The sequence below is a fragment of the Microchirus variegatus genome (assembly GCF_963457635.1).
Source record: "Microchirus variegatus genome assembly, chromosome: 14".
NCBI classification, from domain to species: domain Eukaryota; kingdom Metazoa; phylum Chordata; class Actinopteri; order Pleuronectiformes; family Soleidae; genus Microchirus; species Microchirus variegatus.
Window position 1 is genome coordinate 36,525 of NC_139815.1, and position 18,152 is coordinate 54,676.

General features: G+C 36.4%; 1 protein-coding gene across 1 annotated transcript; it reads left to right on the forward strand.

Annotated features, from left to right (window-relative positions):
• Positions 1–532: 532 nt before the first annotated feature.
• cmtm3 (CKLF-like MARVEL transmembrane domain containing 3) lies at positions 533–13,169 on the forward strand. Its single transcript, XM_083901116.1, has 5 exons — positions 533–681; positions 7,340–7,495; positions 12,416–12,511; positions 12,622–12,739; positions 13,016–13,169. Exons 1-5 carry the CDS (start codon positions 565–567, stop codon positions 13,042–13,044), a joined length of 516 nt encoding a protein of 171 aa, XP_083757242.1. The 5' UTR covers positions 533–564; the 3' UTR covers positions 13,045–13,169.
• Positions 13,170–18,152: the final 4,983 nt, after the last annotated feature.

The following is an 18,152-nucleotide window of genomic DNA, read 5'->3' on the forward strand; positions in this document are numbered from 1 at the left end:
ATTTACATGGTCTATAAAGCAGGGATACATAAAAAAAACCACATGCTGCAACACCATGGCTGCAGGAGCCACATCAAGATCTGTATGACGTAGAAATGACAGTAATACATTAATATGATTTAATTCACACCTTTTGTTCCCTCAGATGCTTAAAGGAGTGTTTGTTGATTGTGTGAAATGTTATTATTATATTGTACTTTATCTGCTTTACTGTTAAAAAAGTGCCTCAGTCATGTTGTTATTTTTGGCGCTAAACAGATAAAACTTGATGGTGTAAGTTGGGCCGTGATCGCATTTCACATCTGGACAAAGCAGCAGCAGATGTTGCGCTTTCTTGTGCTGCGTTTCCGCGCTGTCATTGTTTCCGTTTCCACCCACGAGAAAGAAGACGCCTCACGCCTCCACACACACACACACACACACACACACACTGTGGAACAGAGGAAGCCTGTATCTACTTTTCCTCTATTGTTTTATTTTATTTTTATTTTTTTTGTTGCCTTAAATCCGTGACGTGCAGTTTGGAGTCTCTGGAGCGATTTGAGGAGCTCGTCCGGTTGAAGAATGGGGGACATCGAGGCTCCCAGGTCTCAGCCGAGCCACACCGCCACACTGCTCTCTGTTCTCCCGAGCAAAGAGTTCGCTACGTCCAGGAAAGGAATGCTACTTATTTCTGAAGTGGTAAGAAATGAGCAGAGAGACTCTCTCCTCTCTCCTCTCTCCTCTCTCCTCTCTCCTCTCTCCTCATGTTCGTCTCTCAAACTGCAGAAACTCTCTCTGTTTGTGTCTGTGCGCACAGGGCGCGCTGCGTTCTGGACGCATTGATTTAAAAGTTTTTGCACAAGCGATTGCAGCTTCATGATGATGATGATGATGATGATGATGATGACCATGTGTTGCATTACTTCACATCCACTAACTGTTACTGTGAGTGTTACACAGCTGAATGTAGGTCAGGCACCGTCACAGGGTTTTCATTAGTGAAGAAGGGAGGAGCGGTGATGTTTCACAGCATCATGACATGAGGTCAACCCGTGAAATCTGCCAGTGAGCTAAAGTGTTATATGTTAGATTATCCGCAGTATCTCAGCAATATCAGTGCTGAAATAACACAAAAAGGACTTCCTGAGTGGTTTTATAGTAGATTTAAGAAAGGGTGTAAACGTCTAAAATGTTTCTTTAAAAAAAAAAAGATGAATTATGAAGTATTTTTGTTATGTTTGCCAACCTTTTTGCCTCAAACTTAACTTTATGTGATCTCTCAGTGTTGTCTCTCTCTCTCTCTCTCTCTCTCTATCTGTGTGTGCGTGTGTGTATGTGTGTGTGTGAACAATCAAAACAACAAAAGAAAGAACATGGAACTTTACTTTACTTTTCTTTGATGACTGTGCTATCGGATTTTCACCAAACCAGGAAGTGGAAGTTTGTGTATGGCCTGTGATGGGAGGAGGAGGAGGAGGAGGAGGAGGAGGAGGACTGACCATGTCAGCCGTAACCTTAGTGTCATGTGACATAGTCATCACATCCTCCCTAAGATGTAGCCTGGAGCTCAGTCGTCACCACTCTCCCTCTCTCCTGCTCTCTCTCTAACTTCCATTCATTTGGACAGCATTAAATCATTATCCCTAACTTAGACCATAACCTGTTAATCCCTAGTTCTGCCTCATTAGGACCAGGTTTTTCCCAGAAAATGTCCAAAAGAGACAACAAATACAAGTGTACACACACTCACAGCCTTTTTTTTACTGCTTCTTTACCAGCAACAGCCTTTGGCTAAAATTCCTCAGAAAGTGTATTGACCTCAGCTGACAGTGTGAAACACAACCATCTCCGTTTATACTCGACTTTAAGGATCCCAGTTGTAACGAGCAAGAGACTGAAGAGGCTCTGGGTCACGAGGACGACGATCGTCACCAAATACTCACAGACTCTTGTTCAAACTGTAGCTCACAGATTCACAGACGAGCCACGAATGGCAGTGGCCGAAACGGCTCCTGGTACAAACTTTAATTACAGTTGTCCACACTATTATTTATGTCATTTAAAATAAATATCTGTTTTTGATATTAATACATTAATTTTGCATCATAAATAATATTATTAAGTATACGTGTGATACCATGATGCAATATTGTCAACAGTTGGTTCCCCCCCCCCCACTTTTTCTCCTACTTAGGCTGGCCCCCTCTTGACCACAGTAGATGCATTGGCCCCCAGTTCATTTGAGTTTGAGAGCCCTTTGATTTAGAGAAATGTGGCCTCTAAAACTCGACTGCAGATTTTCTTCTTCTTTCTTCTTATGGCACAAATAGCACAGACAAACAGATAACATTGACTTTGAAAACATATTAAATATGTTTATTCAATATTCGTTGACAATTAATACTACATTTTAGTATTAATTGTCAATGAATAATCATGAATTAAAAATAGACTGTGACTACACGACCATGGCCACCACTGGAAAGCCTTATATTGTGTTTGCACAGAACCCTCATCATCAAAATGTGAATAAAACCAAATGAGAAATCATATTTTCCTAATTTAAAATGTTTTTTTTCCTCTCAGAACACAGAATATTTCAATAAATTTGGTAAACGAGATCATTTTAACAGCCCAGGCTTAGGTTTTCAGTTTGAGAAGAATAGAACATTATTATTATACTTTTTGCGATTATACCACTGACCTTATACATTAGCTTCTGCTGGAAGGGTCATTTTAAAGGCCATACTGTAGCTGGGGTTCATTATTATTAGTCTTAGTTCATGTTGCTGTAGTTGTAGTAGTGGTGTAAATAAAATAAATCAGTTAAATTTGTTGTTTGGCTAATCTCATTTTAGTTTGCTAGATCTGAACATGGTTAGGGTTAGATGCACGATGTAAGGTCAGGTCAGTCACCTTGGATTTAAAACTGCAGTATGTAACTTCAGTGGAAGCCTACTGCTTTTTCCTAAACAGAGGTAACAGGCATTTCTTGTCACCATCAACCCAAGCATTATTGCACTCTCTGTTGTGGAAGCATCTGCAGAGAAGAAACCAAGAGACGATGTGACGACTTCAGGCTCTAAAGTTTAACAGTGAAAATCAAACAAGACGACAGTTTCTTCTCTGCAGAGTTTCCAAGAGTGGAGTCTGGAGCATGGACGCTGGCAAGTACGTGATGTGGAGAATCTCAACGCTGATCGGGCTGTCAGCTCGTTAGCTTGTTAGCTCGTTAGCTCATCAGTTTGTTAGCTTGTCAGTTTGATAGCTTGTCAGTTCGTTAGCTCGTCAGTTTATTAGTTCGTCAGTTCGTTAGCTCGCCAGATCAGTTTTTCTCAAAAGTTGTAAACATTTGAACTTGAGCGTCAGATAAATCGCACGATAAATTTGCGTCGCAGCATTAGCATCAACTAAAATTGGACTTTCAACATACACGACTGATCAAAAGTTTGGGGTAAAAGGAAAAACACCTTTTTTCAATGAATATAACATTAAATGAATCATAAATACACTCTATACATTGTGGTAAACAACTATTCTAGCTGCAAACGTCTGGTTTTTAATGGACAATATGTACATAGGTGTATAGAGGCACATTTACAGTGTTCTAATGGTACATTGTGTTTGCTAATGGTGTTAAAAGGCTATTGGATGATTAGAAAACCATTGAAAACTCTTGTGCAATGTTGTTGGCACAGCTGAAAACAGTTTGGCTGGTTCTTTGACCAAAGGGCAAAATTATTATTTTGAATAAAAATCATTATTTCTAATCTTGTCAATGTCTTGACTATATTTTCTTTTCATTTTGAAACTCTTTTGATGAATAAAAGTGTGACTTTTAGTGGAAAACACCACCAAAAATTGTGTAGGTGACCCCAAACTTTTGAACGGTAGTGTACATGTAAACACAGAGTATTTCAAATGTACACAGTACAGCTGAACTGTCTTTGATAGAGAGCTGCAGTCTGTGTTGTATCACACGGACTGAACTCTTAGAGCTGTTGAGGCTCATGATACCTCACAATATCAGTGAGTACACACACACACACACACACATCCTGCTGAGTGTGCATTATCCCAGTGTGTTACACCACTGTGTTCCTCTCATTACAGTCAGCAATAAGTTCCATGAGGAATGTGCTTGTTTTTGTCGTTTTTTTCCCCTCTCTCTAATGTTAATGAAGGCCACATGGGGGCAGCAGTAAACGTGTGTGAAGTGTGCCTCCTCTTCCTTACATGGTGTGGACACAAAGACTAAAGAAGCACCAACACAATTCTTAGCTCACTGTGTAATCTTGTGTTTGTGGCCTCTGAGGGTTTTTTTCACTGTAAAAGTCCCTCATGTGCAAGTTTGTCTGTTTTCAAATGCCCACACGTGTGACTCATCACAAACCTGATCTTTTCCATGTGATTCTGCTCACAAAAATACAGCGTATCATTACGTCATCGGGGGTATAATCAATAACACGGATGCTGCAGCCTCTCCCACAATATACAATATTAAATAAACTTGTCTTTTTACTCTAGCCGTCAACTAGCTCCTTTTTATTCCACGCTGTGTTGTGGTTTATTTTTATTTGCTTTTTAGAATTTATTTTCCTTTTAAGAAAGCACTTGAATCACCTGGGGTTGCAATCATTGTATGAACGGTGCTACACAAATAAAGTTTATTATTATTATTAGTAGTAGTAGTATTAGTAGTAGTAGTAGTAGTAGTAGTAGTAGTAGTAGTAGTAGTAGTAGTAGTAGTAGTTATGGAAGCCCATTTCTGCCAGTGGGTTAGGGTGGGTTAGGGTAACCCATTTTGAGATAATATCTCAAGATAGTATCTCATTATTTTGAGATACTAAGTCAATATATTGAGATACTTAGTCATTATTTTGAGATACTAAGTCAATATATTGAGATACTAAGTCATTATTTAGAGATACTAAGCCAATATATTGAGATACTAAGTCAATATAATGAGATACTAAGTCATTATTTTGAGATACTAAGTCAATATAATGAGATACTAAGTCATTATTTTGAGATACTAAGTCAATATATTGAGATACTAAGTCAATATATTGAGATACTAAGTCAATATATTGAGATACTAAGTCATTATTTTGAGATAATATCTCAAGATAGTATCTCATTATTTTGAGATACTAAGTCAATATATTGAGATACTTAGTCATTATTTTGAGATACTAAGTCAATATATTGAGATACTAAGTCATTATTTAGAGATACTAAGTCAATATAATGAGATACTAAGTCATTATTTTGAGATACTAAGTCAATATAATGAGATACTAAGTCATTATTTTGAGATACTAAGTCAATATATTGAGATACTATCTTATTATTTTGAGATAGTGGGATCTTTTATTTTTTTTACACTGGCGGAAATGGACTTCCATAAGTAGTAGTAGTAGTATTACAAATAATAAAATATACAGTTTCTAGTGTCTGGATTTTTAATTTTTTTATTGTTAAACAAGAACATCTATTGGTTTAAGTGTTTGAAAAGTTATATGTTCACTGATTTAGGGAAAGTAACAGCATCAAAACGGCAAACTTTAAGTTTAAATCATTGTCGTTAAAATGTTAAGGATAATCTAAATTGGCAGAAACGTGTAAGATGAGATGAGTTTTTAGTTACTTTAATATGGAATGAATATTTGAATGAACATAACTAATATGATCTGGTTTCTTTAATTTACTGAAAATGCTCATAATTTAGTGCTTAATGATTTACTAACACAGTCACACAAGCCTCATATGGATGTTTTGCCTCAAATTTGCGTCCATTAAGACGTTTAAAACCACAATTGATTTCTTTCTTCAAGAGTTCAAACTCTTTTTCTCCCCAATTTCCACTGATGTTTTTGTCCACATTGCCCGAGCACTCATTTCATGTCATAAGGAAACTATTTTAAGGGAAACTGAAGATTCCTTTACTGTCTTTTTTGTCTCTTTATGTTTGTACTTATATAATTTAAAAATACAGTAAAGGAATCTTCAGTTTTGTATTTTACAGAAAATAAGTCAGCAAAATATTTCATGATTAAGTGAAAATGCCACTTTTTACCCTCAGGGTTTGTGTTTGTGTGGTTTGACTCAGACACTGAGACAAAGACAAGATGGCCGAGTCTGTCTGAGATTACAGCGCCTTCCTTAGGTTGCTATAACATGCTATACTCAATTTGTAAAAAAAAAAAAATTCAAATTTTGTATGACATAGTATAGTATGACGTTTTTGTCAAATTTTGGACCAAACATTTTGAAAAAATCAAATAAATCGAAAAGGTTTTCCAGCCCTTTTTGCTCTGGGGCTCTACCTGCAGACATTTTATGGTACTGCACCCAGTTTTTTATAGATGTAATTCATGAAGTAGATCTTTGTAATTGTGTTGATTTATAAAGTGGAAAGTGGGTCCTCACTTTGTCAGCACTTTTACCCGGTCCTCAGTATGCAGCAAGTACAAGAATATATGTGTGTGTGTGTGTGTGTGTGTGTGTGTGTGTGTGTGTGTGTGTGTGTGTGTGTGTGTGTGTGTGTGTGTGTGTGTGTGTGTCCAATCTCGTCTGACAGAAACTTTCCAAACACAAGTGAAAGCAGAGTCTCACTTTACGTTCATGATTGCAGCTTCGTGTTCGGGTGTTTTTTTTTTTTTTAACCACAGCTATGTTGCTGTTGCTGTGTGAAACATAATACAGTGAATAAATGTCAAAAAAAAAAATACTGCGTTTGTGGATAATCAGTGTATTTAAACAGATTTTTCTGTGTATCAGCCTGAGGCCGTAATCCACAGTAGATTACAGGTTTAGAACAGTGTAAATAAATCTCAGAGCAAGAGAAATAAATGTTTAGATGTTTACTGAATTAATCGTCGAATATTTTGATGATTCTGATTATTTCAGCTTCTTAAATTGTGAATATCTTCTTCATTTCTTTGCTCCACATAAAGAGAACATTTAAAGTTAATAATTTTTAGCCTTTTCTGACATTTTATGGACCAAACGATCACTCGATTAATCAAGAAAATAATCGACCGATTAATGGATTATGACAATAATCGTTAGTTGCAGATCTAGATGCAAGATACTGGACTCTTTGCTGATATTCCATATGCCGATATAGCAGGGATTCTTGGGCTGATAACTGACAAGTGATACCTGTTCATTCTACTGGTTTAATCATGAGTCATATTCAGAGATATTAAATCCTGTATCTTCCGATATGGATATTGTGCTGTAGATATTGTGTTTCCCTAAAATACACATTCAAGTTTCCTCTTCGTTGTCTCCAGTCATAAAAATGGAAACACTGTGGTTCTTTTGTCTTAAAATCTTTTTTGTTTTTTAGGCTCTGTCCTTCATTTCGTTCGTGTGCTTCGCCGCCTCCACGGCAGCCGCCTTCGTCACCATCCCACTGGTGGAGTTCCTGTCTGCTCTCTTCTTGTTGTTCGCCTACTCCACCAAGTTCTACGAAAGGTTTAAAAGCTTCTTCTGGCCTCTTATGGTAAGATAGACTTTCAGTCTTTGCTGTATATATATGTATGTATGTATATATATATATATATATATATATATATATATATATATATATATATATATATACACATATACACATACACACACAAAAAATTCTAATGTTAAATTTAGTATGTCGTCGAAAAAGTAAAAAAAAATAGTTCAAAAATCAAGGTCCTTGAAAATCTTTTCAAAAACTTTCAAGGACCTTGAAACTTAGTGTAGTTTCTCTGATTTTGCATTTGAGCCACAGTTGTAGAATTGACAGCTGCCACTTGAGTTGCAAAACTACTTCCTTTTCCTTTGATTCGAGCCTGTGAGACTTTGTTTCCAACGTTATGATTTGGTGATGAAATTGCTGCGTCCTGAATGTTTCCAAAAAGTGGATTAGAAACAATAGACACTTGTCTCTCAATGAATTCCACATCAGTTTGCATTAGGTCAGTGCGTTGATTTGATTCCTGTGTACATGGTGGGTTCCTGTGTGTGATGCACATGACACGGTTCCTGAAATCCTTGAGGCATAGTTGAGTTTGGATTCAGAACATAAGACCTTTGTTCACCATGTACAAAATGATCCTTGGGTCGTGTACCCATTGATACATCAGCTTTACTCCCTCCTAGAGGTGAATGATGAGACTGATGGTTTGAATACCTGAGCTGTGCCTCCATTGGCATTGCAGCTTTACTTCCTCCTAGTGGTGAATGATGAAACTGATGCTTTAAAGTTTGTGGAACAAATTCTATGGCTGAGGGTCTGAGAAATGATTTAAGTTTCGATCTTTTCAGATACGAATTCATTCCATCTGAATGGGCTCTTGAGCTCCGACCATCAGATCCTCTGTCCTTCAGCACAGCAACCTTTGCAGTATTAGCAGCGATTTTACTTTGCAGTTCCAGAAGCTCCTTTTTCCTTCTGATTTGCTCCTCCTGAGCTTCCAGTTCATGTTTTTCTTTGAGGCCAGCTGCCATTGCAAGAAGAGCAGCCCTTTCAGCCTCTGCCTTTAAACATGCAGAGGAAGTTGAAGACTGGTGGCTAGAGCGGCCAGTTGATGAGCACGTTTTACGACCAACAATAGAAACGCTGTCACCAGCAGCAATATCATCATTGACCACAGAACCAGCAGCATTGTCATTAAGCACATTTGTTACAGCAGCAGCATCATTGTCATTTTCATCATCATCATCATCATCATCATCATCATCATCATCATCATCATCTTGCTCCTTTTTATCAAGCAACCACTCTTCAATTTTGTGCATTATTTCTTTATTGCTTTGCATTCGGGTTTCATACCATTCTTCTTGCTTTAACATTTCATCCTCAGGTAATATTGATTTCAATGATTGATGCAACTCTTTGGTTTCCACACACAGCTTTAAGAACACTTCACACTTTGTTTGCACCTCAGACACATTTTCCTGTGCAGTCATTAGTTCCTGAACTTTCTTTGATCATTTATGGAGTTTCTTTATTCTGAGATTCCTTTCCTTTTGTTGTGATATTATTTTTGCTTCCAGTGCTTTCACAGTGAGTTTGGTTGATCTTTTATCACATTCACTTTCCATTTCACCTTGATTGACAGTTACAGCCACTTCATTCATTTTGACTGATTTAAAGGTCAGAGGCTTTATTTTGAATTGTAGCAGGATTTACCTATATCCCATTTGTGCGAAGGCCATTCTCTTCCACACGGCTTAACAATTCTTAATCAGTCCTACCGTGATTCTTCAGCGTTGTGGCTCAGCCTTTCTTTGTTTGCCTCCACTTGATTGGAATCAGCTGGCATGAAGTATGGTGGACTGCAGCAAGAAGCTCAGTTTTTCAACAAAATGTAGTGGCATTCTTGCTACCAAAAGGCCACTTGAGGGAATTTGAAGCCATTTCCAACGCGTGATGGTGTACAACAATGATGTCCTCCATTGGCTTGAGTTTGACACTGTTATTAGCTTGCAAATCTTTTAAAGTCAATTACAAAAGCTGGATCCCACAAGACTTAAAACCAGACTTGTGTATAAAAGACTAAAAATACTAATACTGTGACACAAAACAATTAAATTGCTGCACACACAGACACGGTTGAAAAACTGTGTGGCTTTCCTGATCCTAATTCCCTCCACCTCCTCAGCTGTGTCTCCCCTATCTAACTTTTGTGTGACTAATTACGCAACCCATGCTCACAGGTGTGCAAGTAACCCATAACAACCAGTGCTTCACCACTGACACACACACATTCACTCACACAAGCACACAGATCCAAATTGGCCACAACACATAGTATGACATTTTTAGAAAATAATTAAAAAATTAGTATGTCGTGCAAAAACAAAAACAAAAATCCAACATTTTCAAGGTCCTTGAAAAAATTTGCTAAAACTTTCAAGGTTCTTGAAACTTCAAAATTTAGTATCAAAACATTGTCTAAAATGAAAAAAATGTGTATGTCATGCAAAAAGATAGATAACCCTAACACTTTTTAATTTGGTATTTATTTACTTTTACTTTTTTTGGAAAAGTAAAAAAAAGTCCAAATTTAGTTTCCACCATCCCACTGGTGGAGTTCCTGTCTGCTCTCTTCTTGTTGTTCGTCTACTCCACCAAGTTCTACGAAAGGTTTAAAAGCTTCTTCTGGCCTCTTATGGTAAGATAGACTTTCAGTCTTTACACAAACACTACAAAACTTTCAAGGTCCTTGCTTACTTAATACTTTAAATTTTATTTTAAAACATTTTCAAAAAGTAAAAAAAATATATACTTTTTTGTAAAAGTAAAAAAAAAAATCAAAATTTAGTTTGTCGTCCTAAAAGGTTGAAAATAATAAAAAAAAATATCAAACTCTTTCAAGGTCCTTGAAAAAAATTCAAAAACTTTCAAGGTCCTTGAAACTTCAAAATTTAGTATGACAATTTAAAAAAATAATTAAAAATATGATATGTCTTGCAAAAACTAAAAAACAATCCAAAACGTTCAAGGTCCTTGACATTTTTTTCAAAAACTTTCAAGTTCCTTGAAAAAAAATTCAAAAATGTTCAAGTTCCTTAAAAAACTTTTAAGGTTCTTGAAACTTTCATTGAAAATTTAGTGTTAAAAAATTGTCTAAAATGAAAAAAATGAGTATGTCGTCCCTCTTCTGGCCTCTAATGGTGAGATACACTTTCAGTCTTTGCTGTTTATGTATACACACAAACACACACATGGTGAACATGGAAGTCTCAAAAGACACAGAAGTGTAACCAGTAGGGGGCGTCACACACTCTGTATTGTGTTGAGCAAAAAGAGGCCAAGGACACGCCACAAACTGTGTCTCCGTTTAATCTCTAAGAGAAAGTGCAACAAAAAAAGATAAGAACAAGGTAAATGATGGAAAAATGAGTTTACACGTGACAAGAAAACATCATAAAATGCATAATTAGTGAAGCTACAGCACAAAACACAAGGGATGAAGAAGTCACGTAGTTCCTCTTCCCTGGAGCATCGCAGCAGAGAGGGAAGAGATAACACGGGAGGACACACCCGTATACACAGGAGCAGCCACAAAAACAGACCCTAGGGAAACAAACCAACGAAAACTTAAAGTTCCACATGTCTGTGACGTCAAATACAAGTCAGCAAAAATAATAATTACATGTATAATACATGTGTCAACTTGATGGTGTTTGTTGCACCTTTGGCTAAATATTAAGGACGTGACTTGGTGGTTCCTGCATCTGCTTACAGTTTAGCAAAAGATCACAGTTTGTCCTGATAGCATCAACATCATTTCCAGAAAAAATAAACAGGTTTTAAACTCAAAGGTCTCAAACTTGTGGCTCGTACAACAGAATTCAAAAACACCAAGAAAGAGTTTTGACGCAGCTCAGTAAAAATAGCATGTCTGAGGTTGTGAGTTCAAATCCTACGATGAGATGAAGTTTTTTTAGTTCAAGATTTAATGTAAACAGTCAAAAGCTCAAAGGAAACACCTGAAGAACTGTTGGCAGCTCATTGGACAAGAACAGTGCTGTAAAGTTCTGATGTCATGGGTTCCATTCTTTCAACTTACAGTTCATCTAAAGTGAAGACTGAAAGGAGACGAAAAGTCCCACCATCACCAGGAATGGGTGGCGTCTGCAAGGTGATAGGTTCAATTCCACTTTTCGTCTCCTTTCAATCTTCATTTCGGATGTTGAAATTAAAATGTCTTGTTCTTTATAAGAATTGGTAAACTGAGACCTTTTTGTCACATTTTGGACGACATACTAAACTATGACTTTTTTGGACAACATACTAAATTTTGAAATTTTTGACAAATTTTGGACGACATACTAACCTATGACTTTTCTGTCAAATTTTGGACCAAAAAAATGTTTTTTAAAAAATGGACACATTTTGGACGACATAGTTTAGTATGGCGTTTTTGGCAAATTTTGGACAACATACTAAGCTATGACTATTCTGTCAAATTTTGGACAAAAAATGTTAAAAACAATTTTTTTGTCAAATCTTGGACGTCTTACTTAACTATGACTTTTTTGGACAATATACAAAATGTTGACATTTTTGTCAAATTTTGGACGACATAGTATAGTATGAAGTTTTTCTCAAATGTTGGACCAAAAAGAGTTTTTGTTTTGTTTGGTTTTTGTGTTTCTGACAGACCCAGACAGACACACACATATACGTAGACACATACCCTCCAGTGGGATTTGAACCCACAACGTTGTGAGTAGGGATGCAACGTCTTTGTCCACTGGATTTACATTCTTCATTTTGGACGTTGGATTAAAAATGTCTTGTTCTTGTCAAATTCATTATTATAAAATAACATATAATAATATATAATTGCACAGTGTCCTTTTATAGAAACGCATCGAGATGATGATAAAGTCAGATTTTCCTCTGAATCATTTGTGTTTCTCTTTCTCACAGGATTTCATGAGATGTGTCACTGCCTCCATCACCTTCTTCATCATCTCCATAATCGCGGTGTCCAAATATGTGGACGAGCCTTCTAAGGCTGCGGCGGTACCTAAAATATATACATACATATATATATGTAGTCAACATCATCATCATTGTAACTCTAATCCTACACTTTTGTTTCTCGTGTCATGTGACGTTCTCTCTTCCCTCAGGTGTTTGGATTCATCGCCACCATTGTGTTCGCTCTAGACTTTTACCTCATCTTTAATGAACTGGCTGATTTCCTCAAGCAAAGAGACGACCCACAGGATGAGCCGTCAAGACAGCAAGGTGAACGCTCATATGAGTCACAGTCACCAAATACATATACACATAACCATAGTTGACCATGATGAGAAATGAATGTGCTTACACTGCCGTTCAAAAGTTTGGGCTCACCTATACAATTTTTTTTGTGTTTTTCCGTTAAAAGTCACCAATGGCGGCCCGCAGAAACATTTCCGGAGGCCCGCAATGAATTACAGTTGATAGTTTTAATCTAGGAGCTACTAAGCTTGTTGAATGTTTATTGGACATTACTGGATACAGGTCACTTTTCTTTTCCAGATGATTCTTCAGACTCTGACTCAGACTGAGCCGTGGACGGATCGTCACCAGCCGACACGTCCCATCTTACACAAAGTGAACCTTTTGCTTTCGAAGCTGCTGTTTTTCTACCACTTTTCATCACACAGCAACGTTACATTAATACTGTCCACTGTGGGCAAACACGTTCAGGTCACACTGACTGTATTTAAAGCAACACTATGTAACTTTTTGCTGGATCTGCTGCATGTCATTGGAGCAAACAGACCTGAGTTCATCGTTACTCTCAAGCTTGCGAGGCCTCATTGCTAAGTCATCGCTAAGTTACACACTTTTTACAGGCAGTACTTATAATGTATTATTATGTTAGCAGACCTTTTAAATACATGTTAGTCCGACTGAAATTGTTGTGCATCAAAATTCTCAAAGTTAAACAAACGCCCCAGGAGTCGTAGCAGTTCCCGCCCCGAGCTGAGACACTGGTGACAAACAACAGTGACAAAAAACATTTATGTTTTATGTTCTATTGGCTTAAAGAACCGGAAATTTCAAAGTTCATGGATGGTAGGAAGACTTGTCATGGCACTCAACATGCTAACAGATATACTAGCTGCATGCTAGCCCCAGAATCAACCTAATGCTAACAAGCTAAAAACAAATAAAGGCAACTGACATACAATAAATCAGTGTGTCTACCCACTCAAGAACCGTACATCATTAACATTATTTTAAAGCTGTTATTTTAAGAGGAACATCTTGCATAGTGTTGCTTTAATTTGCTGCATTTTTCTGCTGGAGCCAAAATATGTTTTAACAGTGAGGAACTTGGATGTTTTCTTCTGCTGAACGTCCAAGGATTGAAATCTTTCACACATGAGAACAGGAGTTTAAAGCCATGTGACAAATATGCCTATTTTTATTTGTCTCTTTTTATTCTCATAGTCATTGTCTTAAGATGACTTTTTTTTTTACAGAGCTGTAAAACTATTGTGACCAAACCACAAAATCAATTGTGAAAGAAATCAGGGCCATGCACAACGTAGCCAATCAAATCAGTAACAAAAAAAGATGATTAGTTACAACTTCATTTGATGCACATTATTTAAAATGTACGCTTGCAAATCTTATCTGAAATTTTGGGAAAATTCAGCTAATTTTTGTGGCGGGGACCCAAAAAAAATCTCCTGCAATATAAATGCTATTGTCAACCTGGTAACTTAAAGGTTCAGTATGTAACATGTTAGAGGGTTTACATCTCATAAGTTTGACATTTTGAAGCTGAAGCTTCCTGTAATGAAGAAGAACAACATCCTTTGTGTATACCATGATACCCTGATGACCAGTGTCACCATCAGAGGTCCCTTATTCTCACACACTGGACCTTTAATTATCATTAAGCTGTGAAATTGTCTGTATCTCCGCGTGAGATCATTTGTAAATCTGACATAAAGACTAACAATGAACGACGCACTGTGACCTTCATTACAGACATAAGTGAAGACTAAATGAATAAATGTTGAGGATAAACACTCGTCAAGTTAAGATGTGTGACCAGGAAACATATGCTCATGTGGCAGTTTATTAGGTACAGTGTGCTCAAACTAGGACACAAATCTGATTGATTGATGATTTTGGCAACTGCATTGTATTTGTATAGTCGTCAAAATGACAGAAAACTCTATAAAGCAATATTACTGAGCCCTTTAAGTCTTAATCTTGTGAACACAATAGTTATTTTTATATCTGTGAGGATCTAAAGAGAGTGAATTTAATGTAAGGTTGATTGTAAGTGAGCACTCAAGGAAATTATCTTTATAACTTTTTTAAAAAGTCCACTTTCCAGGACTTTTGGGCTCCGTACAATAACAGCACATAGTCCAAAATCAATAAAACTCCACATTATCAGAGATCGAGATCTGATTTACTGCAGTTCTATTAATATAGTAGTTATTACACACACACACACACACAGTGTGTAATCATCATTTAAACATTGAAAGTATTACGATAAATGAATAATTATGTACAGAATCATTGTAGGTTGGCTGGTTACAACCTCTGTCCATCCATCTTACATGTGTGTGTGTGTGTGTGTGTTTCCTTATTAGGGCTGTCACTTTTTATTCCAAATTCCAAATATTATTTGGAAACACGGATGTTGGAATTGTAATTATGGGCTCAAAATCTAAAAACTGTACATCTCGTGGTTCATAAATATCTGTACTCATGTTATAATCCGAGGGTAATATTAATCTTGTGTTTCAGGCAAATAAGATGAGAAATTTATGTTAAAAGCTGCCGGAGCTTCCTCCTGTTGTCAGGGATTCCTGTTCAGAGAGATGTTTGTAAAAAGCGACAGCCCTATTGCGACTTTAAATTAGAAATTTGGGCGGACAGATTTCCCATAAAGTACGTGGGTTACGAGTACAAAGCAAGTTTTTCTGGGTCATTTCATTTTGAAATCATCAGTGTTTTTGGTTGAAAGCTTTGTGAAATATTACTCTTTTTTTTTTCAAACCAATTGAGTTAATCAAAAAGTGTGAGCGCATCGCTGTCTGTCTGCTGTGTGAATTAATGTCTCCAGTATTATAACTATTTTTGTTGGGTAAAATAATAAATATGTGAATCATTGTGTGTAATGAAAACCACGTTCTTGCTCGTTTCGGGGTCAGAAACGCCACAGCGACTGTAAATGTTTAAAAAAAAGAGTGAGTGAAAACTGGCCTCATTTTCATGTGGGATTTCAACTGCTGTGAGAAATTTACACAACAAAGTCACAATAAATACCATCATCATCATCATCATCATCATCATCACCGTGCCTTCAATTAGGCAGTTTTGTTAAAGTACCTTAAATAAAACAGCATTTGTATTAAATGGTAACAATATGGAAAAGGTGTGTATTAATAAATGGGGATTTAAACTGAAAAATGTTGCCAGATCAAAATATGTTTTTTTAGTAATGTTAAGGGATGTTTTTTACTGCAAAATAGATACAAATTTCACATCTTAAAGAGCATTTAAAGGTCCAGTATGTAACATTTAGAATCCTCTGTTTGTTACAATCTGCAGTCTCACCACTAGGTGTCACTAATTTTTACAGACCGGACCATTAATCTGTTTTATTCACAACATATTTCCAACACATTTGCTGTGCTTTTAAGTACGACAGTCAATATGAAATCATTGTGGTTGAATTATGATTTTCCACTGTTTTGTTTGTTATTAATTAAACACGTGTGCGGAAAAAAAGAGCAATTTTTCAAATTTCCAAATCACTTTATTCAGATTTTCAATATAAACCAACGTGAAGCCAAGTGAGGTTTTAAATACAAAAAAAACTAAATCAACCGAGCACTGACCACTCCGTGCTGTAGCACACATCATTGTTGGAATCATTTACAACGACAGCACACGCGATTCAAAGGAACGTCAAGAAGAAGAAGAAGAAGAAGAAGAAGAAGAAGAAGATGATCACCACTCATCTATAATTTCACCCTCACCGTCTACACTTTCCCTGGATCACAAGAACAAACCTCTACTTTCTTTCTTTCTTTCTTTCTCATAAATACACATTTTTTTTCCAACAATGTTCTGTTGCACGTGGAGAAAACAAATCTGTGGCATAAAAGCTTTAAAAGCAAAAAGGTTATATTCTCACTGTACACGTGCGTCAAGATTGTTATAGCATCAAGTTCATCCAAGTGGCAGATATAAATATACATGTGATTGTCTTTTCAGTCACTGAGCGACACACACAGCACTGGAACGCTTTATATATATATATATATATATATATATATACATGTGTATATATATATATACATATATATATGTGTGTGTATATATAGATATATCTATGTTTCTGCTGTTTAACAGTTGATGTCATGATGTCACCTCAGCACAGTCACTAGTCCAGTCACAGACACAGAATGCATTTCAGATAAAAAACAGGAGGTGGAGCCATTGAGTCGATTTTGGAATCTGCTCAATGTAAACAAAACAAAACAACAACAAAAACCATATAAGTGTTGATTCATCACATGAGCACAATGTAAATAACATTTAATTACACTTTTATTCTTTCAACCTAAAAACAACAACAACAACTGGAATGTGGGATTTTTATTTTAAAGGTGCGGTACGTAAAATTTAGGTTCAATAATTTGCAAACAAATTAGGAGGAATTCTGAGGATCTGCCACAGATCCTCAGAAGATGGATGGATGATACATGAATTACTTTTTAAAATAAGTGTACAATCACCTAGAGCTGAAACAATTACTTGATTAATGGAATATCAATCAATGAATTTGTGAACAAGTCTACAAACTATTTTGATAATTGATTAATGGGTTTGAAGCTTTTTTGTCATGATTAAAACAAGATTTCTGATTGTTTTAGCTTCTTAAATGTGAATATTTTCTTCATTTCTTTGCTCCACATAACAAAGAAATCATCAAAAGTGAATCATTGCAGCTCTATTTCTGCAAAACACGAGGAAGGTGAGGATGAGCTGAGGGTTAATCAGCTGCAACGTGCGATATGCGACAGTAGAAGTCGCTAAATTTCACACACTGCACCTTTAAATATATTTTCTGTTACTTCTGTTGTCTCGAGTTAGCCGCAAACTTTAGAACACCTGCAAAAGTGGAATGACAGAGTGTATAATACATGAAATGTGTGCAAACACACAGATATTACAGTTAAATAGTTACATGTGTGCTAAATGTACCATTACTTCAATCCCGCCGTCTCTGACTTCACCTGAATTTACTTCTTTTTCCTTTAATTTAATTTCCATTGAAAACATCATTCTCCATAATCACCGATCTAGTATCACTGAAGACATGAAGAAGGCGTCATACAGTTGTTCAGGCTGAGGCGCCCTGTGAGATCATGTATATCATTGTTAAGATAGTAGAGAAGGAGTGTGTCGATACTACGGACGTCTGATACAATACACAGGTTCAGTATCGATCCGATATGAGTCGAAAATCAGGATTATCAGATATGATTCAACAACAAAATAAACACACACATAACTGCTTTGATAAGCACAGACTGTAAATAAAAAGCATAGAAGCATGTTTTACATGTAGGCTGTGATGAGTCACTCCTGAGGTGCAGTACAGACTGAGAGCTTCCATCTCATGAGT